Here is a 22,771-nt window from a genome sequence, read left to right as displayed (position 1 = left end):
ATATATATATATATATATATATAGAGAGAGAGAGAGAGAGAGAGAGAAGTAAATAGACTAGAGAATAAATCTCTCACTAACTTTCTCTTCATGTCTAACCCACTCAAAACTTTCTAAGAACTTTGGGAGATGCAATTATGAGCTAACTGAAATTATTAATGATTAATTATAAATCATTGCTAATTTGTTATGTTATAGCCCATCTTTTAAATCTCCTGGTAATTATATTCATTATATTGGAGGAGTCCAGATAAGGTTGAATTTACAGTCTGATGTTTATTGAAGGGTTTTTCAAATTTCATGTTTGAAAACTACAGTTCAACAACCCTTAAAAAACATTGAAATATACTTGTCCTCTGTGGTACGGAATTTCTGGGACTATGTTTTTATGTAAATATTGTTATACTTGGGCAAATATTAGAATACACCCATCACCCTAAAGTGTCTGAGGCTTTTCAGAGTGTTGTCAGTCATTCTTCATTTCCAGTTTAAGGACTTGCTGGCTTATGGAGCTGTAAGATCCATCTCTTATCAAACTATCATCCTGAAACAGGAATATAAAATTAGTGAATTAACATGACTACACACACACATATATATAGACACAGTATGTATATTCACGATGATACTAACACTTAAACTATGTTTGAAAATCGTGCACTGAGTAATTCAGTAGCAATATTAACTCTGTGAGGTTAGCATGTAGATACAATTAACCCTTTTATCCTAGGCATTACTTTTTAAATAGAAGATTATATGTGAGTGCTTTAAGTATCCAGCCATTTGCTTTTGTTTCTTTCTTCTTATTATAGGGTTAATTAAAATCTTTAGACAGCAAATCAATGTGTGTTTAGAATTGCACAAAAAATAATTCTAATTTTAAAAGAAGTTCTAGACTAAATATGTACAAAACATTTTCTCTGAAAAAGAGATGGCCTCATTCATTATCTTCTTTTCCACAATGATAATTTTAGAAATGATTTTTAAATGTTTTTAAATTTATGTGTGTGCACACATGTACACACACACACACACACACACACACACACAGTTATGCGCACATGTAAGTGGAAATGAAGGTCAGAAGACATTTTTTTCAAGTGTATTATCTCCTTTAACACTGGGTTCCAGGGATTGAACTCAAGTCTCAGGCTTGTTTGGCAAGCCCAATCTCACTGGCCCAGAAATATATCTTATGTAGGGACATTATATGATACATTTTTTAAAAACCTGTATATAGAAATGTTCTATGTTCTATAACAACCCACTTGAAAAATCATTTATGATCTGGTATGGTAGTCCATTTTTTTAAGATACTAGGGAAGTTACAGTAAATAAAGCACAGCTGTTAATTCTGGGTGCTTCAGTGCCAAAAATCTTTACAGCCAGGTTCATTGGGAGTGAATTGCTGTGTTATGTAGTTGAATCAGAATTTCCCACAGGGTGGTCTGATGGCCTCCAGTCAACCTTTGGTTTAACTCCTACTAATGTATAATCACAGGACTGTTTCGCAAACGTTTCTGACCGTTGGTATGCTCATGTGGAAGATAGGCTGCTTTGAGAAGTGTAAAAATACTGTGTGCTTTGTGCACTTGGTAGATGTTCTTCCTCACTGCTGCACTAAGGAACTATTTAAGTCTAAGTGGTATAGTGTGCTTTAAGACAAGCCAAAGGTCTCCGTTCAGTGTCACAAAGTAACTCTGGTGTCTGTGGCAGTGGGTGCACTCTCTGCTGCGTATCTGTGCCATCATCAGCGTCATCTCAGTGTGCATGAACACGCCCATGACCTTCGAACACTATCCTCCTCTTCAGTATGTGACCTTCACCCTGGACACTTTACTGATGTTTCTCTACACTGCAGAGATGATAGCAAAAATGCACATACGGGGCATTGTCAAGGTGAGTGTGTCCTTGTCGATTAAGTACATTCAGTGTTCTAGCTAACTCTAATATTTTCTGTGGATGGCTAAATACAATGCATTTTTCTTTTATGGATATTGACATTTTTAAAGAGCATAACTTCAAAAATTGATAATGCCACATAAGAATATTTTAAAGTTAGTTTCATTTTATAAGATACAAAGCCTTATATTCCCTGTTGTCTGTAAAGAATGCTAAGTATATGATTCATAGGTACAGGGGTGGATGTATTGAGCCACCCAGAGAACTAAACCCATGATTTTTGGTCCCTCAAGAAGGAATTTCGATATTTGTTGATGTACTGAACACAAGATAAATGTCACGTGATAAGGTCAGAGCATGATGACATTTAGCTGGATTTCAAAAAACTGGGTTCTTTTCAAGATATAAAAGGATAAAAAGAGAAAACGAGAGATATAGGAACCTGGGAACTGCAAAAAATAAAATAAAAAAGAACTGACTGCTAGCCTTCAGAAATAAAAATAAATTAAAGTTTTAATAAAAGAAAAAAAAAGAGGAGAGAAGAAAAGCAAGACAATTTTTGTCACAAGATCCTGGTTCTATTGCACTAACCTGTTCAGGGTTTTGGGATATGGAAAGATGCTGTTCCAGGAGCAGCTACATTGCCCTGTCTAGAGAGAGTGGGATAGTGAGGGCTTTAAGGCTCATAAATGACATATTTGAGTCAAGTCTGGCCCTTATGCATGGGAGGTCCTGGGGCTTGTGAGAGCCTGTGCGAGGACTAAGAAGCTCTCATAAAGTGATTCTGATGCACAGCAAGCTGCCACTCTCCTGGCTTCTCTTTATCCATCATGTATCACAGTTCTAGCCGCCAGAGAGGCTCCTCACAGCCTGTGCACCCTGCTGTGCCTTTCTAACATTTTATCATAAAATCACAAATCTCAGCCTACATGGAGATCAGCAATTGAGCACTTATATATTTTTAGAAAGTTCTTAACAACTTTACTTCTAACAGCCAAAACAAACAAACAAACAAACAAACAGCCAAATTGACCACTGCTAACAATGGATACACAAACCAACATATCCAAATAACAGACTAGTAATTGGTAAAAATGATTGCTCAATTAATATGTATTATACAGTGTATCTCAAAGTATTCTGAGTAATCAACCAGGTGCAAACAAATGTTTCCTGTTATTCTATGCATCTAATTCAGGGACATACAATAACAGAAAGACCAGGAGTGGGCTGGCCAATTACATCACAGTAGCCCTGTTGAAACGGCTGAGACACCAGCTGCAGAGAATTTCAATAGCAAACTGAATAATGATAGGAATGTATTATAACCCTAAAAACTCTGGTTCATCTCACCTGAGACACACACAAGCCAGACAGGAGTAAGACCTTCCCTAGAGAAGATCAACAGTTGTATTTTAAAGAAAATCTGAGCTATTGACTCAGCTGAGAAATAACTTCCTATGCATTGCTGACAATTTTTTCATTTGCTTTTCAAAAATGCCATCATTGTACAAGGTGATTTAGCAATAATTCCTAAGATAGGTTACCTCCCAGTACCTGCTCTTCATCCCCCAGCAGCTGTAAATTCCTCTAAGCTGGTTTCTCTGGGTCAGGGCTCACACAGGCTCATACACTGTATTTGATTATTATATTCTAAACCTTTCTTCTTTGTCGTGTGTGATGCATGACCATATCTGCACAGGTAGATGGCGCTGTCTTTGTCTGTCCCTGCATGAGTGGAGATCTTCCTCTGTTGCTCCTCACCTTGTTTTGTTGAGAAATGGTCTCTCACTGAATCTGGTGTTAGCTGTTTCATCTAGGGCGGCTGGCTTTGAGCCCTTGTGATCCACCTGTCCCTGCCTCAACATTGGGGTTAAGAAAAGTGATGCTAGTCACCTGGTCAACATGGATGCTGGGAATACGCATTCTGGTCCTCATAGCAGTTATGTAGCCTCAGCTTGAAAGCCAAAATAAGCCCTTCCTTCTGTGTGTTACTTATTGTTGGATATAGGAAATATAACTGATAAACTTATGGAGCTACACACTTTCTACAAAGGTGGTCATTTGCTCTTGGGTTTCCTTTCTGAGATTTTGTCACAATATTCCACTGCTATATACTAATAATTTCTGTATTATGGAAATGCGTTGGTTTATGAAAGAAGTGAGCACCTGCAATAGCCTTAATGACTATATTTTAAGATGACTCTAAATTGCCAGATATTTTATAAAGTCTTCAGGAAGTTTTCCTAAGTGTGAGATTCAGGTTAGCATTGGTCAAAAACTTAAAAAGTTGTCAACTATCACAGGAGTCAAACTTGGAATAAAATTTTGCTCCCCTGGGCATGTCCAGCCCTATTTCATAAGCTGTGGTCTACCAGCATTCTCTGAATGACCCCATCACTTGTGCATATTGGTCACTCAGGATATAGCAGCCTCTGCCCATGTTGTGAGGGAACTGAACATTGAATGTGAAATGCTTGTGATTTAGCTCACCATGTGATAATTTCTTAAGGCTCTAACTTGAATAAAATAAAGTTATGATATTTTTCTAGATTAAATCTTTTTGTTTCTTAAGTATATAATGAGTTGGGATATGAATTTCATATCGAGAAAATTGTTCTGACATTCTTTAAGAGTGAAAAAGACAGGTAGACATGATGTGCAAGCAAGCAATTTATTCCACGTAAACAGGACACTAAATGAATGAATGTTGAATATTCAAAGTTGAATTAATATTTTAAAATAAAAATTATTTGCTATCTAATTGTTTCTAAAACTTTATAGATTCAGTATTTCTAGTATTTTAACTTCTAGCATTTGAATGACTCACGTTCACTAAACTCAAAAATATTTTTTCTGATTTCAAACTATAAGAAATGGCAAATTAAGAATGAAAACCAGATAAGTATATTTCTGTTTTTAATTGGGAATAATTAGAGTAGATGAACATGTGGTGTCAACTTTAATTATTCTGCATTGCTAATATTATCTTGAAGTAATCAGAACATCATAGCTCATTAAAACTTATGTTTAAATGCTAGCTGGTGTTTCTGTTAAATGCAAGATCTGGTGATCTTGAACCAAACTTAAATAGTTTTCATTTATTTTTATTGTCTTGATCCTTGATCATTAGATTGCAGTAGTTAAGTGAGTGGTGCCAACTGTTGAATTTATGACATTAAATCTAAAACAAACCATTATCACTTGTTACCACACAGTTCTTCAACATGCATCCCATAAAAGACAAATCAGAGCAAGTTAGCTTTGACATTCTATTCTTATATATAAAATGAAAGTTTTAATGGCGTCCAATGTTAGCAAAATGTTATCTGTCACCATAAATTTGTTATTAATTTAAATTTTATTATTTTATAGATTTATACTTGTGAGTTTGTTGTGTTTTTATAGTTGCATGACAAATATAGACATTTTTAGAAATAAAAACATCAAAATGAAAGTATATCTGTCCACAAAGGTGTTTTGAAAAAACCCGTATTTTACAAGTGATTTGCTTTACTGTCTTCAAGTAAAATTTGTGAAACTTTTTTATTTTATTCTAGTTTAGTTTAGTTTTTACATTGCATTCACTTTATATTCCGATGGTAGGCACCTCCCTCATCTCCTCCTGGTCCCATTCTCCCTCCCTCTTCCCCCCATTCCCTTCCCTGGTCCACTGAAAGGGGGAATTCTCCTCCTCTGCCATTTGACCCTAGTTTATCAAGCCTCATCAGGACTGCCTGGATCCTCTTCCTCTGTGGCCTGGCAAGACCACAGAACCAGGGGCAAGTGATCAAAAAGCAGGCAACCGAGTTCATGACAGAGGCAGCCCCTGTTCCCCTTACTTGGAGACCCACACGAAGACTGAGCTGCCAATCAGCTACATCTGAGCAGAGGGTCTAGGTCCTCTCCATGTGTGGTCCTTGGTTGGTGCATCTGTCTCTGCAGGGTCCCCCAGGCTTAGGATTTTTAGCTTTGTTAGTCTGCTTGTGGGGCTCCTGTCTCCTCCATGTCCTTCTACCCCCCTACCCTCTTCTTCTGTAAGATTCCCTGTGCTCTGCCCAAAGTTTGGCTGTGAGTCCCAGCATCTGCTTCAATGCCCTGTTGGGTGGAGCCTTTCAGAAGACCCTTTATAGTAGTCTCTGCAGGGTCCCCCAGGCTTAGGATTTTTAGCTTTGTTAGTCTGCTTGTGGGGCTCCTGTCTCCTCCATGTCCTTCTACCCCCTACCCTCTTCTTCTGTAAGATTCCCTGTGCTCTGCCCAAAGTTTGGCTGTGAGTCTCAGCGTCTGCTTCAATGCCCTGTTGGGTGGAGCTTTTCAGAAGACCCTTTATAGTAGTCTCCTAATCATTTACACAATGCAACACTACATGGCTATTAAAAACAAGAAAATCATGAAATTTGCAGATAAATGGATGGAACTGGAAAAGATCATCCTGATTGAGGTAAGCAAGAAACAGAAAGACAATTGTTGTATATATTCACTTATAAGTGGAGATTAGCCATATAATATAGGATAACCATACTAAAATCTACAAACCTAAAGAAGCTAAACACTATGGAGGACCCCAGGGAGGATGCTTAAATCGCATTCAGAATGGCAAACAGGATAGACACCACAAGCAAGAGAGGAAACAGGATGGGAAAAGTTCTTTAACTGCCTCCCTCAATCCCTCTTTCAGGAAGTATTCCTGCTGGCAAAATTCCTAAAGGAAAGGGCAGCCAATTGAAAGGATGGCATGCCTTTTCATGATTCATGGCAAAGTGCTATTGTTAGATTTATTCTTCAAAAAGACTAATCACAGTATTTTCATATTTTTTGTTTATTTGCACAACTTTAAACCAGATTACTGGTTAAAACGCAGTAGTATACAGTTTATAAACTAAAAATATTTTATGAGGGAAAAATAAATGATGTGTATTTGAAGCGCTGAAGATCATTCTATGTATTGTAGCCTGAATTCTTCAAATGAGTCTTAGTTGTCTGATTCTTCTCTAGCAATATATCTAGATAAAAGTAGCATGCTTCTATGTTGGAGTAATAAATAATAATGCTAAGACATAACAGATGGGCTCTGGGAAAATAGGACAATAAATCACATGCTCATGAAACCACCAGTGCCTGTCATTTATGACTGCAAAATATATTTCTCTAAATGCATTTGGTATCTCTCCTTGTTAAATATTTGCAAGACACTTTCAGATAGTCCCTTACACTGGACAATTGATTACCAGCCTCAACTGTTTACCTTTATAGAAACTGACAGACAAGTCTGGAATAACCCATATTCTCCTTCACAAGCATGACAATTTCTGTCCAGAGCTCACGTCCTCTCTGCTCTCCCTTTTTATTGATGCTTTGTTATTCCAGAGGGAGATTCTCTTTTCAAATACCATTTTATTGAAATATACATTCTAACCCCAGGATAGATGCTCTATTAATAATGAAAGCAGTATATCTTCATTTTCCTTGACATTATCCTCCTAGTTAAAGTCAACATATCTTTTCTTTGCAAATTAAGGAAATTTTCTCACTCTCTGTTACTGCCTGGTAACAGTGCTAGCAGGGCTGGGTCAAGCAGTTTGAAAGGCTTCCTGTTGCCAAAGTGTGTTCTGGGCCTTGGGGGACGAGCTGCCCTAGGACCTGAAGTGATTATTGGCCTCTTTTATTACGTGTTCAGTTTGTGAAAGAACAACTAGATGCTTTCTTTTTAAGATCCTGAACTCAGAGTTTTTCAAATTCTCATGTTTCATCAATAATTTGCCTTTTAAAATACCATTTTAAAATGCTAAAAAAAATTTCTTTTGGAAGGTCTGTTCCATTGGGATAAAAAAAAAATTGTAGATGGTTTGTACTGAATTAACCTTTGACTATTTCCCTTACAGGATTAAATATATATACATATAAATACATACATACATATGTATTAATTCATTTTTCCTGACAATCTATGTGGAATTTACTTTCAGGGTGATAGCTCCTATGTGAAGGATCGCTGGTGTGTTTTTGATGGATTCATGGTCTTTTGCCTTTGGGTTTCTCTTGTATTACAGGTAATCAAATATATTTAAATCACAAAGAAATGTTTTAAAAAGTGTACATTATCTTGCATTTACAGTTTAACTAGAAATATTAAAGAATACAATTCAAACATGGTTGTGTACTTTCCTACATTGTTTATTTTACATGTTCATTAATTAAACAATCTAAATGCAACATTTATTTATTTTTATTTTTAATTTAATTTTTTATTTATTAAAATTTATTCATTTTGTATCCCAGCTGTAGCCCCACCCTTATCTCCTTCCAATCCTATTCTCCCTCTCTCCTTCAGCCCCTTTCCCAGTCCACTGATAAGGGAGGTCCTCCTTCCCATCCATCTGACCCTAGCCTATCAGGTCTCATAAGGACTGGATGCACTATCTTCCTTTGTGGCCTGCTAAAGCTGCTCCCGGCTCAGGGGTAGATGATGAAAGAGCCAGCCACTGAGTTCATGTCAGAGACAGTCCCTGTTCCCCTTACTAGGGAACCCACTTGGACACTGAGCTGCCATGGGCTACATCTGAGCAGGGGTCTAGGTTATTTCCATGCATAGTCCTTGGTTGAAGTATCAGTCTCAGAAAAGACCCCTAGGCACAGATTTTTCGGTTCTGTTGTTCTCTTTGTGGAGCTCCAGACCTTTCCAGATCTTTCTATCTTCCCCTTCTTTCATAATATTCCTTGCACACTGCCCAAAGTTTGGCTATGAGTCTCAGCATCTGCTTTAATACCCTGCTGGGCAGAGTCTGTGGTAGGTTCCTGTCTTGTTCCTTGTTTTCACATTCTTCTGATGTCTATCCGTTCACCTTTCTGAATGAATTATTGTTGATTATACTTGTGAGTTCTCAGAAATTAAAATAAATATTAAAGGTAGTTATTCCTCCTAAAACAAACCTCCTAAAACAGTGAAATACTGTCACTGAAATAAAATAAAAGATTTGGAGTGAGATATCTAATTTTCAAATAAAAAATTGAATTTAACAATTCTTCATTTTGGTCTCCCATATGACTAAATCCTCACTAAGAAGAGATTAAGCTATTAATATTGATATGGATATTAGTCAACACTAAATACACCACAGATATAAATGCTTTCTAGTTACTGGGATTAAAGACATTCGGCAGCACACCTGACTCATTTTTTCTTTTAAGGAAGCCAAGTGAGAGGCGTGCTTGTTGATGGAATACAGTGTAGGCTGAATTCAAGGCACAGGGTGCGCATTCTTGTGTTACCCACACATTTTTGGCAATCACAGTGACAAGGGAAGTCTGAGCCTGTGCGTCTCTTCATCTGCAGGTGTTTGAAATAGCTGACATAGTTGATCAGATGTCACCTTGGGGCATGCTGCGGATTCCACGGCCACTCATTATGATCCGGGCTTTCAGGATTTATTTCCGATTTGAACTGCCAAGGACCAGAATTACAAATATTTTAAAGTAAGCACAGCTTGGTGCATGCATTAGGGAAGAATTTATGACATTTGAGGAGGGACATTTAAAATATTTTATCTAATTTTTCTCTTTTCCCTAGGCGGTCAGGAGAACAAATATGGAGTGTTTCAATTTTCCTTCTCTTCTTCCTTCTTCTGTATGGGATTTTAGGGGTTCAGATGTTTGGCACCTTTACCTACCACTGCGTAGTGAATGACACGAAGCCAGGGTAAGTTTCTCAGCTGTACGTTACGTCTAGGTGACTGACAAGGACACTTCCGCATTGTGTGTGTGTGTGAAATTGTCAAATGCTTTAAAAATCAGTACTTTTTGTATTTCGTGTTCTTTATTCTTTGCCACTTTAACATTGTTTTGTTCAACTTTGAGCTAAATGTTTACCACAAGCCAGATCAAAAAAGTATAAACTGGTAGGAATGAATATTAAACAAAGACAAACTTTCCTGAGAATGGCCACATAAAGAATGTGCTAACAAAAATTTGGAAGATACCCATGGTAATATATTTTTAGGGAAAATAGAGCCTCATTCTTATAATTAATCCTTTCCTCGAAACAGTTTCCTGGCTGATTTCAGCCACATTTCCAGATCCTAAAGGATGACTGGGTGGTGCTGGGAACAGCCATTATGAAGCGCAGAACAGGTACAGAGTGCTAGGAGGAAACAGCAGAACTGACAGTGGGGCCTGGACACAGATGACCAGTGGTATCCATTAGGTGCTGACTGGGTTTCAGAGGTTGGAATTACAAGTTCAGTCCACAGATGTTCAATAATTATAACTACACAATGTAGGGCAAAAGACAAACACAGAAATTGATTTTACACCTTCTATTTATGTCTTCGAGCAAGGATTGATCTGCTTACAAATAAAATTACATTTTATTTTATTTTATTACATTGATGTAATTACACTACATCACAAATTACATTTAAGAAAAATATCAATTGGCATCATAGAATGTAAATTTATAGCATTTATTGACTTTTAAAGGAGGCTCACTTATGTTTGTGTTAAAATCTAGTAGCAAATAGTTATGGTTTTAAAAATATTGCAGCTTTTATAACCCATGACTTTTTGTATTTGAAAGAGAATTTTCATAAGAGGTATGCATTTGTATACATGTAAAGAAGATGCACAGCTAAATGAATCCATGTGACTATTTACACAGATATATACATTATGTTATATAAATAATGATACAATTGGTTTGATTTCACTACCTTGCATGAGCTTATGAAAGTTGCTCAACTCATTCCTCTATGACTTCTGAAACATACGCAAGATTTTCAAATATTAAAGTGGACAAAGTAATTTGCAAAATTAGTGTATTTTTATTAGTTATGTGTTCAACATCAAAAACCTCAGTAAATACGTTTCTATCTTTATTATTTTGCATCCATCCTTGTGGGTACCATGGCATGCCTGTGTGTGTTAGAGGACAGCCTGGGGAGTCAGGGCTAGTCAGGCCTCCCCTTCCATCATGCAGATTCTGGGGATGGACATCAGCTCTTCAGGTTTGGGAGCAGGTGTTTTCACGCTTTGAGCCACTTGCTGGCCCTGTTTTACCTTTATTTAGTCGTTATGTGCATATCATGTGTATGTCCAAGTTTGCGTTGGGTTCGTAGGAGTGTGTATGGACACACCTTCTTTGATTATGAGCAGTGACAAAAGGAGTTAATTTCTATCACTTAATATAACTTCACAAGAATTTCACTCCACTTTGTTTTTGAGGCAGCGTGTAAAAAGTACACAAAAGCCATTATTAAACTTATTACTTTAAATTTTATTTTTTAAAATTACTAAAAATTAAGTCCATATTTTCTCTCTATTTTTATCAGGGAACTTAGAAAGGAACAGGAGGAGATGAGGGAGGGACTGTGGGATTGGGAGGGAATAAAGGAGGGAGCTACAGCTGGGATACAAAGTAAATGAACTGTAATTAATATAAAAAAATAAAAATTATAAAAAATAGCCACAAAGGGTAACTTTTATATTGAAGTTTGGTTTTCTGAATATATTATATTCTCCACTGTTACAATTCAGATCCTCTTTTTAAATTTAATCCTTTTAAAATGTATTCTCTTTTCAACCCAAATGTAGCCCCCTCCCTCATCTCCTTCCAGTCCCACCAGCCCTTCCTTTTCCCTTCTATCTCTTCCCCTAGTACTCAGAAAGGGGGAGCCCTCCTCCCTTACCAACTGACCCCAACCTATCAAGTCTCATCAGGACTACCTGCATCCTCTTCCTCTGTGGCCTGGCAAGGCTGCATCACCAGGGGAAAGTGATCAGAGAGCAGGCAACAGAGTCAGAAACAGCCCCTGCTCCCCTCACTAGGGTACACATAGGAAGACCATTGGTTACAACTGAGCAGGGGTCTTTCATTTAACCACTTTTTGAGGCTTTGTTGACATAAAAAGCTTGCATGTAACATATATGTATGTATACAGTATATATAGTATTATACTATATATAATAGTATATAATACAAAATGAATTCATTATTACGTTTTGCATATGAGAAACATTATTAGATTTCAAGAAATACTGTCTTCATATAAAATGAGAAATATTTCTTCCCACTTAATTTTTTAAATACTTTTATTTACTTTTTGGAAATTTTATATATATCTACCCTCCATTCTCCTCCTCCATCTGCCCCTCCAAACTCATTACCCTCCTAGCTTCCCATCGCTATTCAGTTTATAACCCACAGAGTTAGAGCGGTGTGGCCTGTGAAACTGGAGGACTCCTTCCTTGCATCTTTGTAAAACTCATGAATGAAACTCTCCGACTTTGGCTTAGTTTATTGTTGTGGTGTTGGCAATGGTTTGATTTTTACATCATTAATGGAATATAATTAACATGTTAGTATTAACTTTTTTCTGTAAAGTCTGTCAAATTTTGTTTTTCATAGAACTTACTTATTTTTGTAACTTATCAACACTAGCCAAATGTTTATAAAATGCTTCCTAGTTATCCTTGGATCTGTTAGAATCAACCATGTTTCAGTCCTGGTATTAATAATCTGTATTTTTTATTTTCTTTTAAGCCCATTTGCTAGTTTTATGTGTCATTTCTCACACCCACAGGAGATCTGTGTGTCTTCTTTAATGTTCTCTGTTGTTATTTTGCTTTCTTGATTCATTTCTTTTCTTATCATTACTCTTTCTTGCCATAGTTTGTTTTCTAGATTTTTCTTTCTTTTGTTTCTTCAGATGAAACATGTCCCTGTCTTTAATAATTTCTCTTTTTATTTGAACACATACCCTTCCTTCTAAGTAAGTCACTAAATACATCTTCAAATTTCGGTGTTTTATATTTTAATTATCATTTAATCCAAATGTTCTTTTTCTTTTTACTTGTGCCATCTTTCTTGACCTGCAGGTTATAAAAACATGATTTTTTTTTTTACCTGTTCGTCCTATCACATTATGAAACAGCAACCTGTGTTTTCTTAACATGACAGAAATTTTCTTTTTGTCTTTTAGTTCTGTCCATTCCTGAAACTCTTATTAGGTGAATAAACACAAGTGTCTTGTTTTTGTGATGAAGTAAACTTTCTATGGTTATACATGTCTAACTGCTTCTGAGTTAGGTTTTGTGAAGTCAGCGATGGTAGTGAATCAAGAAAATGATCTTTTAAAGTTTCTTTTCATAATAACAATTAGATTTTGAACTCTAAAATAATCTATTTTATTTCACCAGCTTTTGTCTTATTAAAAACTGATCTTTTCCTGAAGCTGTTTAAAACTAGATGTGCTTCATTTTCTTCTTAGACTGGCAATGAAAGGAACCGAATGTCAACCCACCCCTCAGGAATAAGAGCCACTTAACTGTAAGGCCAGATTGGTAGAAAGGAACTAAACTCCTTGAAAGGAGCTAAAATTAAGAAGGAGTGTGACTATGAGTTTGGTACAGTTGTCCAGATACTGTAATCAGCAGCTTGAATTCCACTATTACAAACCTTGGAAGTAATATGAGTATATGTTATATTAATATATTATATAATATATAATTATGTATATACAGTATATACACATATTATATACACACGTACACACACCACACTACACACCACACATACACAGACACATGTTTGTATAAAGAACAAACTTACCAGTGAACATGAAATATATTTTGTCCCCTTTAGCAGTACGTGGAATATAGCATGAAGGACAGAAAACCTGAATTCCTATGCACTGTTACTTCACAGGATTTCTTTTAGAAAGGCTGAGTCTGGTGCCACCTTTTCATATGCAAATTTTAAGTCTTCAGGTGGGTCTTTTCCTATGCTTTCCATCCTGGATGGATCCACTGGCTATTTCCCAGTGGTGAACTCGAATTCCTCCCAGGAGTAGTGTGGCTTTGCATGAGCTCATGCCTAGCTCATAGTCTCTCAGACCTGAGGGCTCAGGCTTCTGCTTTATATGAATCTGGAAGTCCAGCTCTGTTCATGTCTCCAAGATGCCACTCTCTTGCTATTCTTACTGTGTCCTCCTTCTGAATTTGTGCTTTGTCATTTGGAAATGAGTTTTTCTTTCTTATATGTTGTTATTTGCAGTTTTTTTTTTTTTTCAGATAGGATGTTTTTTCATTTATTACTAAATAAATCAGGGTATCATTTTTTATTTTTGCTTTTTACTATTATTTTACTAATAAATATTATTATATTTGGGTATTTATTTCTTATTCTTTAAAGTTTTCATTCACGAATGTAATGTGTTTCAGTCATTTTCATCCATGAATAGTCTGTTGCATACATCTTTTACTCAAGAGTAAGTTATTTGAAGTAGATGGGGATGAGCTCATCGCAGGAGTCTTTCCAGCGGCACCCAGGGCTTCTTCTCTCCTTTCCCCTTACTGCTTCTTGCACAACTTTGTCTTTATTCCTTGTCTTATTTTCTCATTATTTTGCAAAGTCCATAGAGCTACATAATAAGAAAACTTTAAGGGATGGATTATGTCTTATAGTAATTTTCTTACCCTAATATTGAGATTCTAGAACAGAATTAACTCTTATTAACCATTTTTATAAGGCATGGTTGATAGAATAATTTAGTTAGACAGATAATAGCATATTTCAAATTGACAAGAAAGTGAAAACAAACAAATAAAGAAAAGTAAGGCATTAAATGAGGTAGGAATCTGGTAAAAACTGGGAGAGGGGAAAATCATAATCAAAATATATTGAAAGAAATTTTTTTGTTTAAAAGAAAAACAGATCTCTTGGATCCACATGCAAATACACACACACAGAGAGAGAGAGAGAGATCATGTCCTTTTTATTTATTTTTATTATTAGTTAGATTTTATTAACTGTATTCCAGCTGTATTCCAATCCCTCATTTCCTCCCAATCCTACCTTCCCTCCCTCATCTCCTCCCTACCCTTTCCAAGTCCACTGATTGCGGAGGACCTCCTCCCCTTTCATCTGACCCTGTTTTATCAGGTATCTTCAGGACTGGCTGCAAAGTCCTCCTCTGTGGCCTAGCAGGACTGCTCCTCCTTTTTTTGGGGAGGAGGGGTTCAAAGAGCCTGCCATTGAGTTCCTGTCAAAAATAGTCTCTGTTCCCCTTACTAGGTTTAAACCAATTGGTTACTGAGCTACCACAGGTTACATCCAAACAGAGGTTACAGGTTATATCCATACATGGTCCTTGGTGGAATATCAGAATCAGAAAAGACCCCTGTGCCCAGATATATTTGGTCCTTGTGGAGCTTCTCCTCTCCATGTCATACTAACTCCTTTTCTTTCATGTGATTTCCTGCACTCTGCCAAAGGTTTGGTTATGAGTCTTAGTATCTGCTTTGATACTGCTAGGTAGAATCTTTCAGAGGCCCTCACGGTAAGCTCTTCTCCTGTTACTTGTTTTCTCCTACATCCAATGCACATCCCACTTGTCTTTCTAAGTGGGGATTGATCATCTTACCCTGGGTCTTCTTTCTTGTTTATCTTCTTTAGGTGTATAGATTTCATTATGTTTATCATATCTTATAGGACTATATGAGTATATACCACGTGCAGATCAAGTCTTATAGTCATTTCCTTACCCTACTATTGTGAATCCAGGACAGAATTAATACTTTATATAACCATTTATATAAGGCATGGTTGATAGAATAATTTACTTAGACAGATAATAACCAAATTGATAAGAAAGTGAACATAAAAAACAAAAAGTAAGTCATTACATGATGGAAATAAAAATGGTCAAAAAGTAGAAAACCTATGATCAAAGCAAGGAAAAGCAGTGAGTTATTCAACAAGCAGGGCAGGAAAATTGAAGAAAGTCATGAATAAAAGAGTTGGCTGTGTGGGTGAGGGAAGAGACAACACAGGGAAGATTATCTGTGCTTAGCTATTTTGTTTTTCAGAGTATGTAGGCTGTTAGGTATGTCTAGATTGTTCTATAGGAGGATAAGAAAATACCAAAAATAATATTGTGTGGGCGAGAGGTATTATCTACAGAAGTAAGGGAGAGCGAAAGCAGCTGGGTAAGAAATTTCACACATGGAGCTGGACTCATGTTGAGCATTACTTTATTAATTATTTCTTTTACTTTTGAGATTATACTTACATTACTTACCCCTCCCTTTCCCCTGCCAAACCTTCCCATATACTCCTCCTTGCTCTCTTTCAAATTAATGACTTCTGTGTATTATTTGTTGTTATATGCATATATGTATATACAAATATGTTCATAAACTCATAAAAAGAGTCCTGATGTGACAGTTGTGTGTTAGGTATTGTTCTGGATATCAAACTGTGACATAAATACACACAGATGAGTTTGAGTGCTATAAAACTAATGTATGAATTTCAACACCAAGTGGAAAGAGACACATGAATGTCTCCTGAACTCAAGCCCTGAAGTTACTTCATTGAGTCTCCATAGCTACACCCATTGCTGAGAGCTATTGTCAATAAACATGCACTAAAAAACCTGAAATGAAAACATTGACCCATTTCACCCCACTATCCTGCAGAGAGAGGTCATCATGGGAAACTTTGTAAAGGCTGGCAGAATATACAGTTGCTGGAAAAATCCTCTTTCATTGACAGTGATAAAAATGAAACACCAGAGCATGGTGTTAACTGAAATAAGCCATGCACAGACAAGTGGTTTATAGTATCATTCATGTATGAATTTTAGAAAAGCTGACTTACGAAAGTAGCAAGGATTGTAGTCTTTATCGGAGGCTAGGCATTACCAGACATGGTGAGAGAAGAGGGAGCTGATGATAAAGAAAACAAAATTCCAGCTAGATGAGAGTGATAAACTTTGAGAACTCATCCTCAGAAACATGAGCAGAGTCAGTCATAACATACTTTATAATTAAAAATAACTGGAAAGTAGACTTCAAATGTACATTATAAAATATTGGTGAACATGACAGTTAATTAGCTTTTTATTCATGCATTCTGTATATTTGTATTTGTGTTGTAATATTGTGCTCAAAAATAACCCACAAGTATTATTTGTCAATTAAAACTAGCATTAATTTTGAGTTGGGGAAATGGCTCAGTAGGTCCACAAACCTGAGGACCCGAGTTCTGATACCCAGCACCCACAATAAGACAGATGTGGTAGTATGCCTTTAATCCCAGTATACACAAGACACAGACAGGAGATACCCCAAACAAGCTGGCTGAACTGACTAGCTGTACTGGAAAGCTCCTAGTTGAAGTTAGAGACCCTGCTCAATGAATCAGGTGGAGAACAATCAAGGAAGAGTCCCAATGTCAACATACCCCCCACACACACAGACAGTACTCATGTTGCCTCCACACATGTGGACACACATACACACAGGTACATGTGTAAAACAATATTAATTTTTCCAATAAATATGTCCTAGTCAAACAATAAGCTATGGTTACACTAAAGGACCCGGTGTTGCTAAGTGCCGTTAGGACCTCTGACTTTAGACTAACCCACAAGCAGTAGTGTCTTAACAACAGGAAAGCTTTCAAAGCGGAGGCTGTGTGTCAAATCTCACCAAGAACTATGGCATGAATCTTCTTTAACGTGTGAAGCAAAAACGATAAAGAGTGAGGCAACTAGTTACATGGACGTTTACTTTGCAGTGACATGCATATTTTAAATCATGTAGAAAGACAGCGTAGCGATGTCTTCAGCAGTGTTACCAGTCAAGGCTGAGAGTCTTCTCTGGTAATGAACTGCAATCTAAGACAATTATGGAAAGAAATTCGACTAAGCAAAACAGCTCATTTCCTAAAGAAAGTTGAGAAGGGCAATGGGCTGTGGCAGAAACAGGTGCCGCAAAATGCCAAATGTGAGGGCAGATATTGGCTGTGAGCCAAAAGAGGAAGCTGCAAAGAAGCAGCAGGTGAAATAGCAGACAGACACTTACCTGACAGCTTGTTATCACTCCCGACAAAGAAGAAAATGTATTCATGACTTTATATACAATAATGAAATCTTATTCCCAGCAGTGAGACAATTAAAATAGCTTTAGGGCAAGTAACTATAAATGTTAAATATATAAAAGTTTTTCACAGAGAGGCAGAATTCACCAAGAGCTTAGGTGGTTATTTGCTGTCAGAGTTAAAGCGCTGTGCCCTTCACATACCCAGGGCAATTCTCCTTTATCTCTACTGTCGGGGTAGTTACTAATGGCTTGACATCTTATCCTAAGAAGCTTCTGGAAGGGTTGGCTGTCTCTGAGCAGCTTATAGAGCCTGGCAGTGCTTTATAAATTATTATTAAAGAGTTGCACTAGAAAAAGTGTAAAACTTAGAGAAGTTTTATATTTCTGGTTCAAATAGAAGTCCACTAAGTCCACCGAAGAACAAAATTAAACTGGTCTTATAAATTCTTCTTACAAAAGATGTCTTCTTTGAGACACACGGAACACTCATAAACTTGTGTGCCATCTTTCTTCAGGGCCATGGAAACCTTCTTGAGTCATCCCAGTTTTAGCATGTGTGTTGCTGAAGCAAGCATGAAGATCTGATCTTTGATAGAAAGATCAGAAGAGGAGAAATGGAAAAATAATAGAGCGAGAGCAAAAGTTCCCCAAGCTTTAGGTCTTTATCACGCCTTACCCTGGGTCTTCTCTTTTTTTTTAATTTAATTTTTATTAATTACAATTTATTCACTTTGTATCCCCTTGTAGCTCCCTCCCTCCTCACCTCCCAATCCCACCCTCCCTCCCCCTTCTCCACCGATGCCTCTCCCCCAGTCCACTGATAGGGGAGGTCTTCCTCCCCTTCCTTCTGATCCTAGTCTATCAGGTCTCATCAGGCCTGGCTTCATTTTCTTCTGTTTCCTGGTAAGGCTGCTCCCTACTCAGGAAAAGGTGATCAAAGAGCAAGCCAATCAGTTCATGTCAGAGACAGTCGCTGTTCCCATTACTATGGAACCCACTTGGACACTGAACTACTATGGGCTACAGGGGTTCTAGGTTATCTCCATGCATGGTCCCTGGCTAGATTATCAGTCTCAGAAAAGACCCTTTTGCCCAGATTATTTTGGTTCTTTTGCTCTTCTTGTGGAGCCCCTGTCCTCTCCAGGTCTTACTATTTCCCACTTCTTTCATAAGATTCCATGCACTCTGCCCAAAGGATGGTCATAAGTCTCAGCATCTGCTTTGATACCCTGCAGGGCAGAGCCTTTCAGAGGCCCTCTATGGCAGGCTCCTGTCCTGTTCCCTGTTTTCTTCTTCTTCTGATGTCCATCCTCTTTGCCTTTCTGAATGAGGATTGAGCATTTTAGTCAAAGTCCTAGGCATATATCCAAAAGAGGCTCAAGTACACAACAAGGACATTTGCTCAACCATGTTTGTAGCAGCTTTATTTGTAATAGCCAGAACCTGGAAACAACCCAGATGCCCCTCAACTGAAGAATGGATACAGAAATTGTGGTAATCTACACAATGGAATGTTACTCAGCAATAAAAAACAAGGAAATCATGAAATTTGTAGGTAAATAGTGGGAGCTGGAAAAGATCATCCCCAGTGAGTTATCCCAGAAGCAGAAAGACACACAGGGTATATATTTACTTATAAGTAGATATTAGACATATAATGAAGGATAAACCTACTAAAATATGTACACCTAAAGAAACTAATCAAGATCTACTCTTAAAGCAGAAGCAGAAAAGCTGCTGCTTGATAGGTCTCAGCCCTGACTCAAAGTCAGGTAAGACAGGCTGCCTTGTCACCTCCAAGCAGGTGTTCATGGCTGACTGGAAGCTGGTCTGCTCAGGGCTGCATCTGGTGCCTGTCTTTTCCAATTCTGCTTTGATCTGTTCCCGGGCTGATCCCTACATGCTCATGACTCAGCCGCAGCCTCCTGGCCTCTGTCACACATGCTGTCTTGTCTTTTCTTTTTTGTTTATTTATTTTATTAATTATACTTTATTCACTTTCTATCCCCCATAAGCCCCTCCCTCCTCCCCTCCCGATCCCACCCTCCCACCCCCTTCTTCACACATACTCCTTCCCAAGTCCACTGATAGGGGAGGTTCTCCTCTCCTTTCTGATCTTGGTCTATCAGTTCTCATCAAAAGTGGTTGCATTGTCCTCTACTGTGGCCTGGTAAGGCTGCTCCCCCCTCAGGGGGAGGTGATCAAAGAGCAGGCCAATCAGATTATGTCAGAGGCAGTCCCTCATCCCATTACTATGTAACCCACTTGGACACTAAACTGCCATGGGCTACATCTGTGCAGGGGTTCTAGGTTATTTCCATGCATGGTACTTGGTTGGAGTATGAGTCTCTGGGAAGACCCCTGTGTTCAAATTTCTGGTTCTATCGCTCTCCTTGTGGAGTTCCTGTCCTCTCCAGATCTTTACTATTTCCCACTTCTTCATAAGATTCCATGAACATTGCCTGACAATTGGCCATAAGTCTCAGCATCTGCAGGGCAGAGGCTTTCAGGGGCCCTCCGTGGCTGGTTTCTTGCTTGTTTCCTGTTTTCTTATTCTTTTAATGTCCTTCCTCTTTCCCTTTCAGGATGGGGATTGAGTATTTTAGTCAGGGTCCTCTCTCTTGATTAGTTTCTTTAGATGTACAGACTTTGGTAGGTTTTTTCTATATTACATGTCTATATGAGTGAGTATATACCATGTGTGTCTTTCTGCTTCTGGGACAGCTCACTCAGGATGATCCTTTCCAGGTCCCACCATTTACCTGCAAATTTTATGATTTTCTTATTTTCCTTGTTGAATAATATTCCATTGTGTAGATATACCACAATTTCTGTATCCATTCTTCAGTTGAGGGGCATCTGGGCTGTTTCCAGCTTCTGGCTATTACAAATAAAGCTGCTACAAACATGGTTGAGCAAATGTCCTTGTTGTGTACTTGAGCCTCTTCTGGATATATGCCTAGGAGTGGTATGGCTGGATCTTGAGGAAGCGCTATTTCTAGTTGTCTGAGAAAGTGCCAGATTGCTTTCCAGAGTGGTTGTACAATTTTACATTCCCACCAGCAGTGGAGTAGGGTTCCCCTTTCTTCAAAGCCTCTCCAGCATGTGTTGTCACTCGAGTTTTTCATCTTGGCCATTCTGATGGTTGTAAGGTGAAATCTCAGGGTCGTTTTGATTTGCATTTCCCTAATGGCTAATGAGGTTGAGCATTTCTTTATTCCTCTGTCGAGAATTCTCTGTTTAGCTCTGTTCCCCAATTTTTAATTGGATTACTTGGTTTGCTGCTTCTCAGCTTCTTTAGTTCTTTATATATATTTGATATTAGCCCTCTATCAGATAAAGGGTTGGTGAAGATTCCCAAACTGTAGGCAGTCACTTTGTTTTGATGACGGTGTCCTTTGCTTTACAGAAGCTTTTCAGTTTCATGAGGTCCCATTTGTTGATTGTTGCTCTTAGATCCTGTGCTGTTGGTGTTCTGTTCAGGAAGTTTTCTCCTGTACCAATGAGTTCTAGGGTATTCCCCACTTTTTCTTCTAACCAATTTAGTATGTCTGGTTTTATGTGGAGGTCTTTGATCCACTTGGACTTTAATTTTGTGCAGGGTGATAAGTATGGATCTATTTTCATTTTTCTACATGTAGACATCCAGTTAGACCAGCACCATTTGTTGAAGATGCTATCTTTTTTTCCATTGTATGGTTTTGGCACCTTTGTCAAAAATCAGGTGTCCATAAGTGTGTGGGTTTATTTCTGGGTCTTCTGTTTGGTTCCATTGATCCACCATTCTGTTTCTATGCCAGTACCATGCAGTTTTTATAACTGTTGCTCTATAGTACAGCTTGAGATCAGAGATGGAGATACCTCCTGAAGATCTTTTATTGTAGAGGATTGTTTTAGCAATTCTGGGTTTCTTGTTATTCCATATGAAGTTGAGAATTTTTCTTTCCAGGTCTGTAAAGAATTGTGTTGTTAATTTGATGGGAATTGCATTGAATCTGTAGATTGCTTTTGGTAAGACGGCCATTTTTACTATGTTAATCCTGCCAAGCCATGTGAATGGGAGATCACATGCTGTCTTTTCTAAATCAGGAAAGTGTCCAGCAATGTAGTGAAAGGAGAAAAATGGGAATTGGAGAATTGTTTAAAACTCTTCAGATGTAACAAGGTAATAAGATGACTAATGGAAATCTGTAAAATAATGTATTGTCATTACTTATATTTCGGTATAAAAATACTTGAGAAAAGACTCAACTTTTACCAAAGCTTCACTTACTAGGCCATTTAGGAATAAACAAAGAAACTGAAAAACTCGTGAAAACATTGAGTTTAAACAGGCAAAAACTGCTTCCTACAGAATGTGTCAGATCAGCTTGTTCATTAATAATGAATTGTGTCACTATTAATTCCTACTCATGTGACTTATCTTGCTTTGCAGCCCCACTAAATCTAAAAACTCCACTGAAATCAAAATCAATAAATAATTTGTCTCTCTGCAAATAAGAGCATTGCTTTTCAGGGCAGGATTAGTTTTCCAAAGCTTCCAGCATGAACTGAGTCAGGTCAGTTCAGGCTTTAAGAACTAATCATGAAAAAGGGGAGGCTAAGTAGCAGTGAACAGGAAGCCAGATGACCCTGCAATGTGCTGGAAAGTCGGGGTGCTGTTCTAGGTAGACATGCGTAAATGCCTGGTCCACCTTCATAGTCAGGGCCCAGCCCTCAGCAGGACATGAGTATCTTTGCCTTCCTATCCAAAGGACAAGCCAAATATGGCACGATGTATTAGAGACCATAGTCACAATGTGGGGGGTGCAAAAGTGTGTGTATATGTGTGCATGTATGTGTGTGTGGACGTGCATTTGCACACGTGGATAGTTCTTTCACATGGACTTAATATTATTATGTTCCATTCTTTTTTTTCTTAAACCCCACAAGATGAGTAGAAAAGAACGCTTACTGATACAATAAATACCAACACACCCCTAAACTGCAT

The 22,771-nt window shown here is 37.7% G+C and overlaps 1 protein-coding gene across 1 annotated transcript in view; it reads left to right on the top strand.

The window, feature by feature from the left end:
• Positions 1 to 22,771, top strand: part of Nalcn (sodium leak channel, non-selective) — a 273,950-nt gene that overhangs the window by 18,363 nt on the left and 232,816 nt on the right. The window contains exons 4-8 of the mRNA XM_055609597.1: positions 1,717 to 1,899; positions 7,869 to 7,952; positions 9,236 to 9,375; positions 9,470 to 9,598; positions 21,871 to 21,946. Coding sequence (XP_055465572.1) covers positions 1,717 to 1,899; positions 7,869 to 7,952; positions 9,236 to 9,375; positions 9,470 to 9,598; positions 21,871 to 21,946 — 612 coding nt within the window. The remainder of the gene's footprint in view (positions 1 to 1,716; positions 1,900 to 7,868; positions 7,953 to 9,235; positions 9,376 to 9,469; positions 9,599 to 21,870; positions 21,947 to 22,771) is intronic.

Source organism: Psammomys obesus, unplaced genomic scaffold (assembly GCF_907164565.1).
Source record: "Psammomys obesus unplaced genomic scaffold, mPsaObe1.curated_primary_1811, whole genome shotgun sequence".
Taxonomy (NCBI): Eukaryota; Metazoa; Chordata; class Mammalia; order Rodentia; family Muridae; genus Psammomys; species Psammomys obesus.
This window is presented reverse-complemented; position numbering and strand designations above follow the sequence as displayed.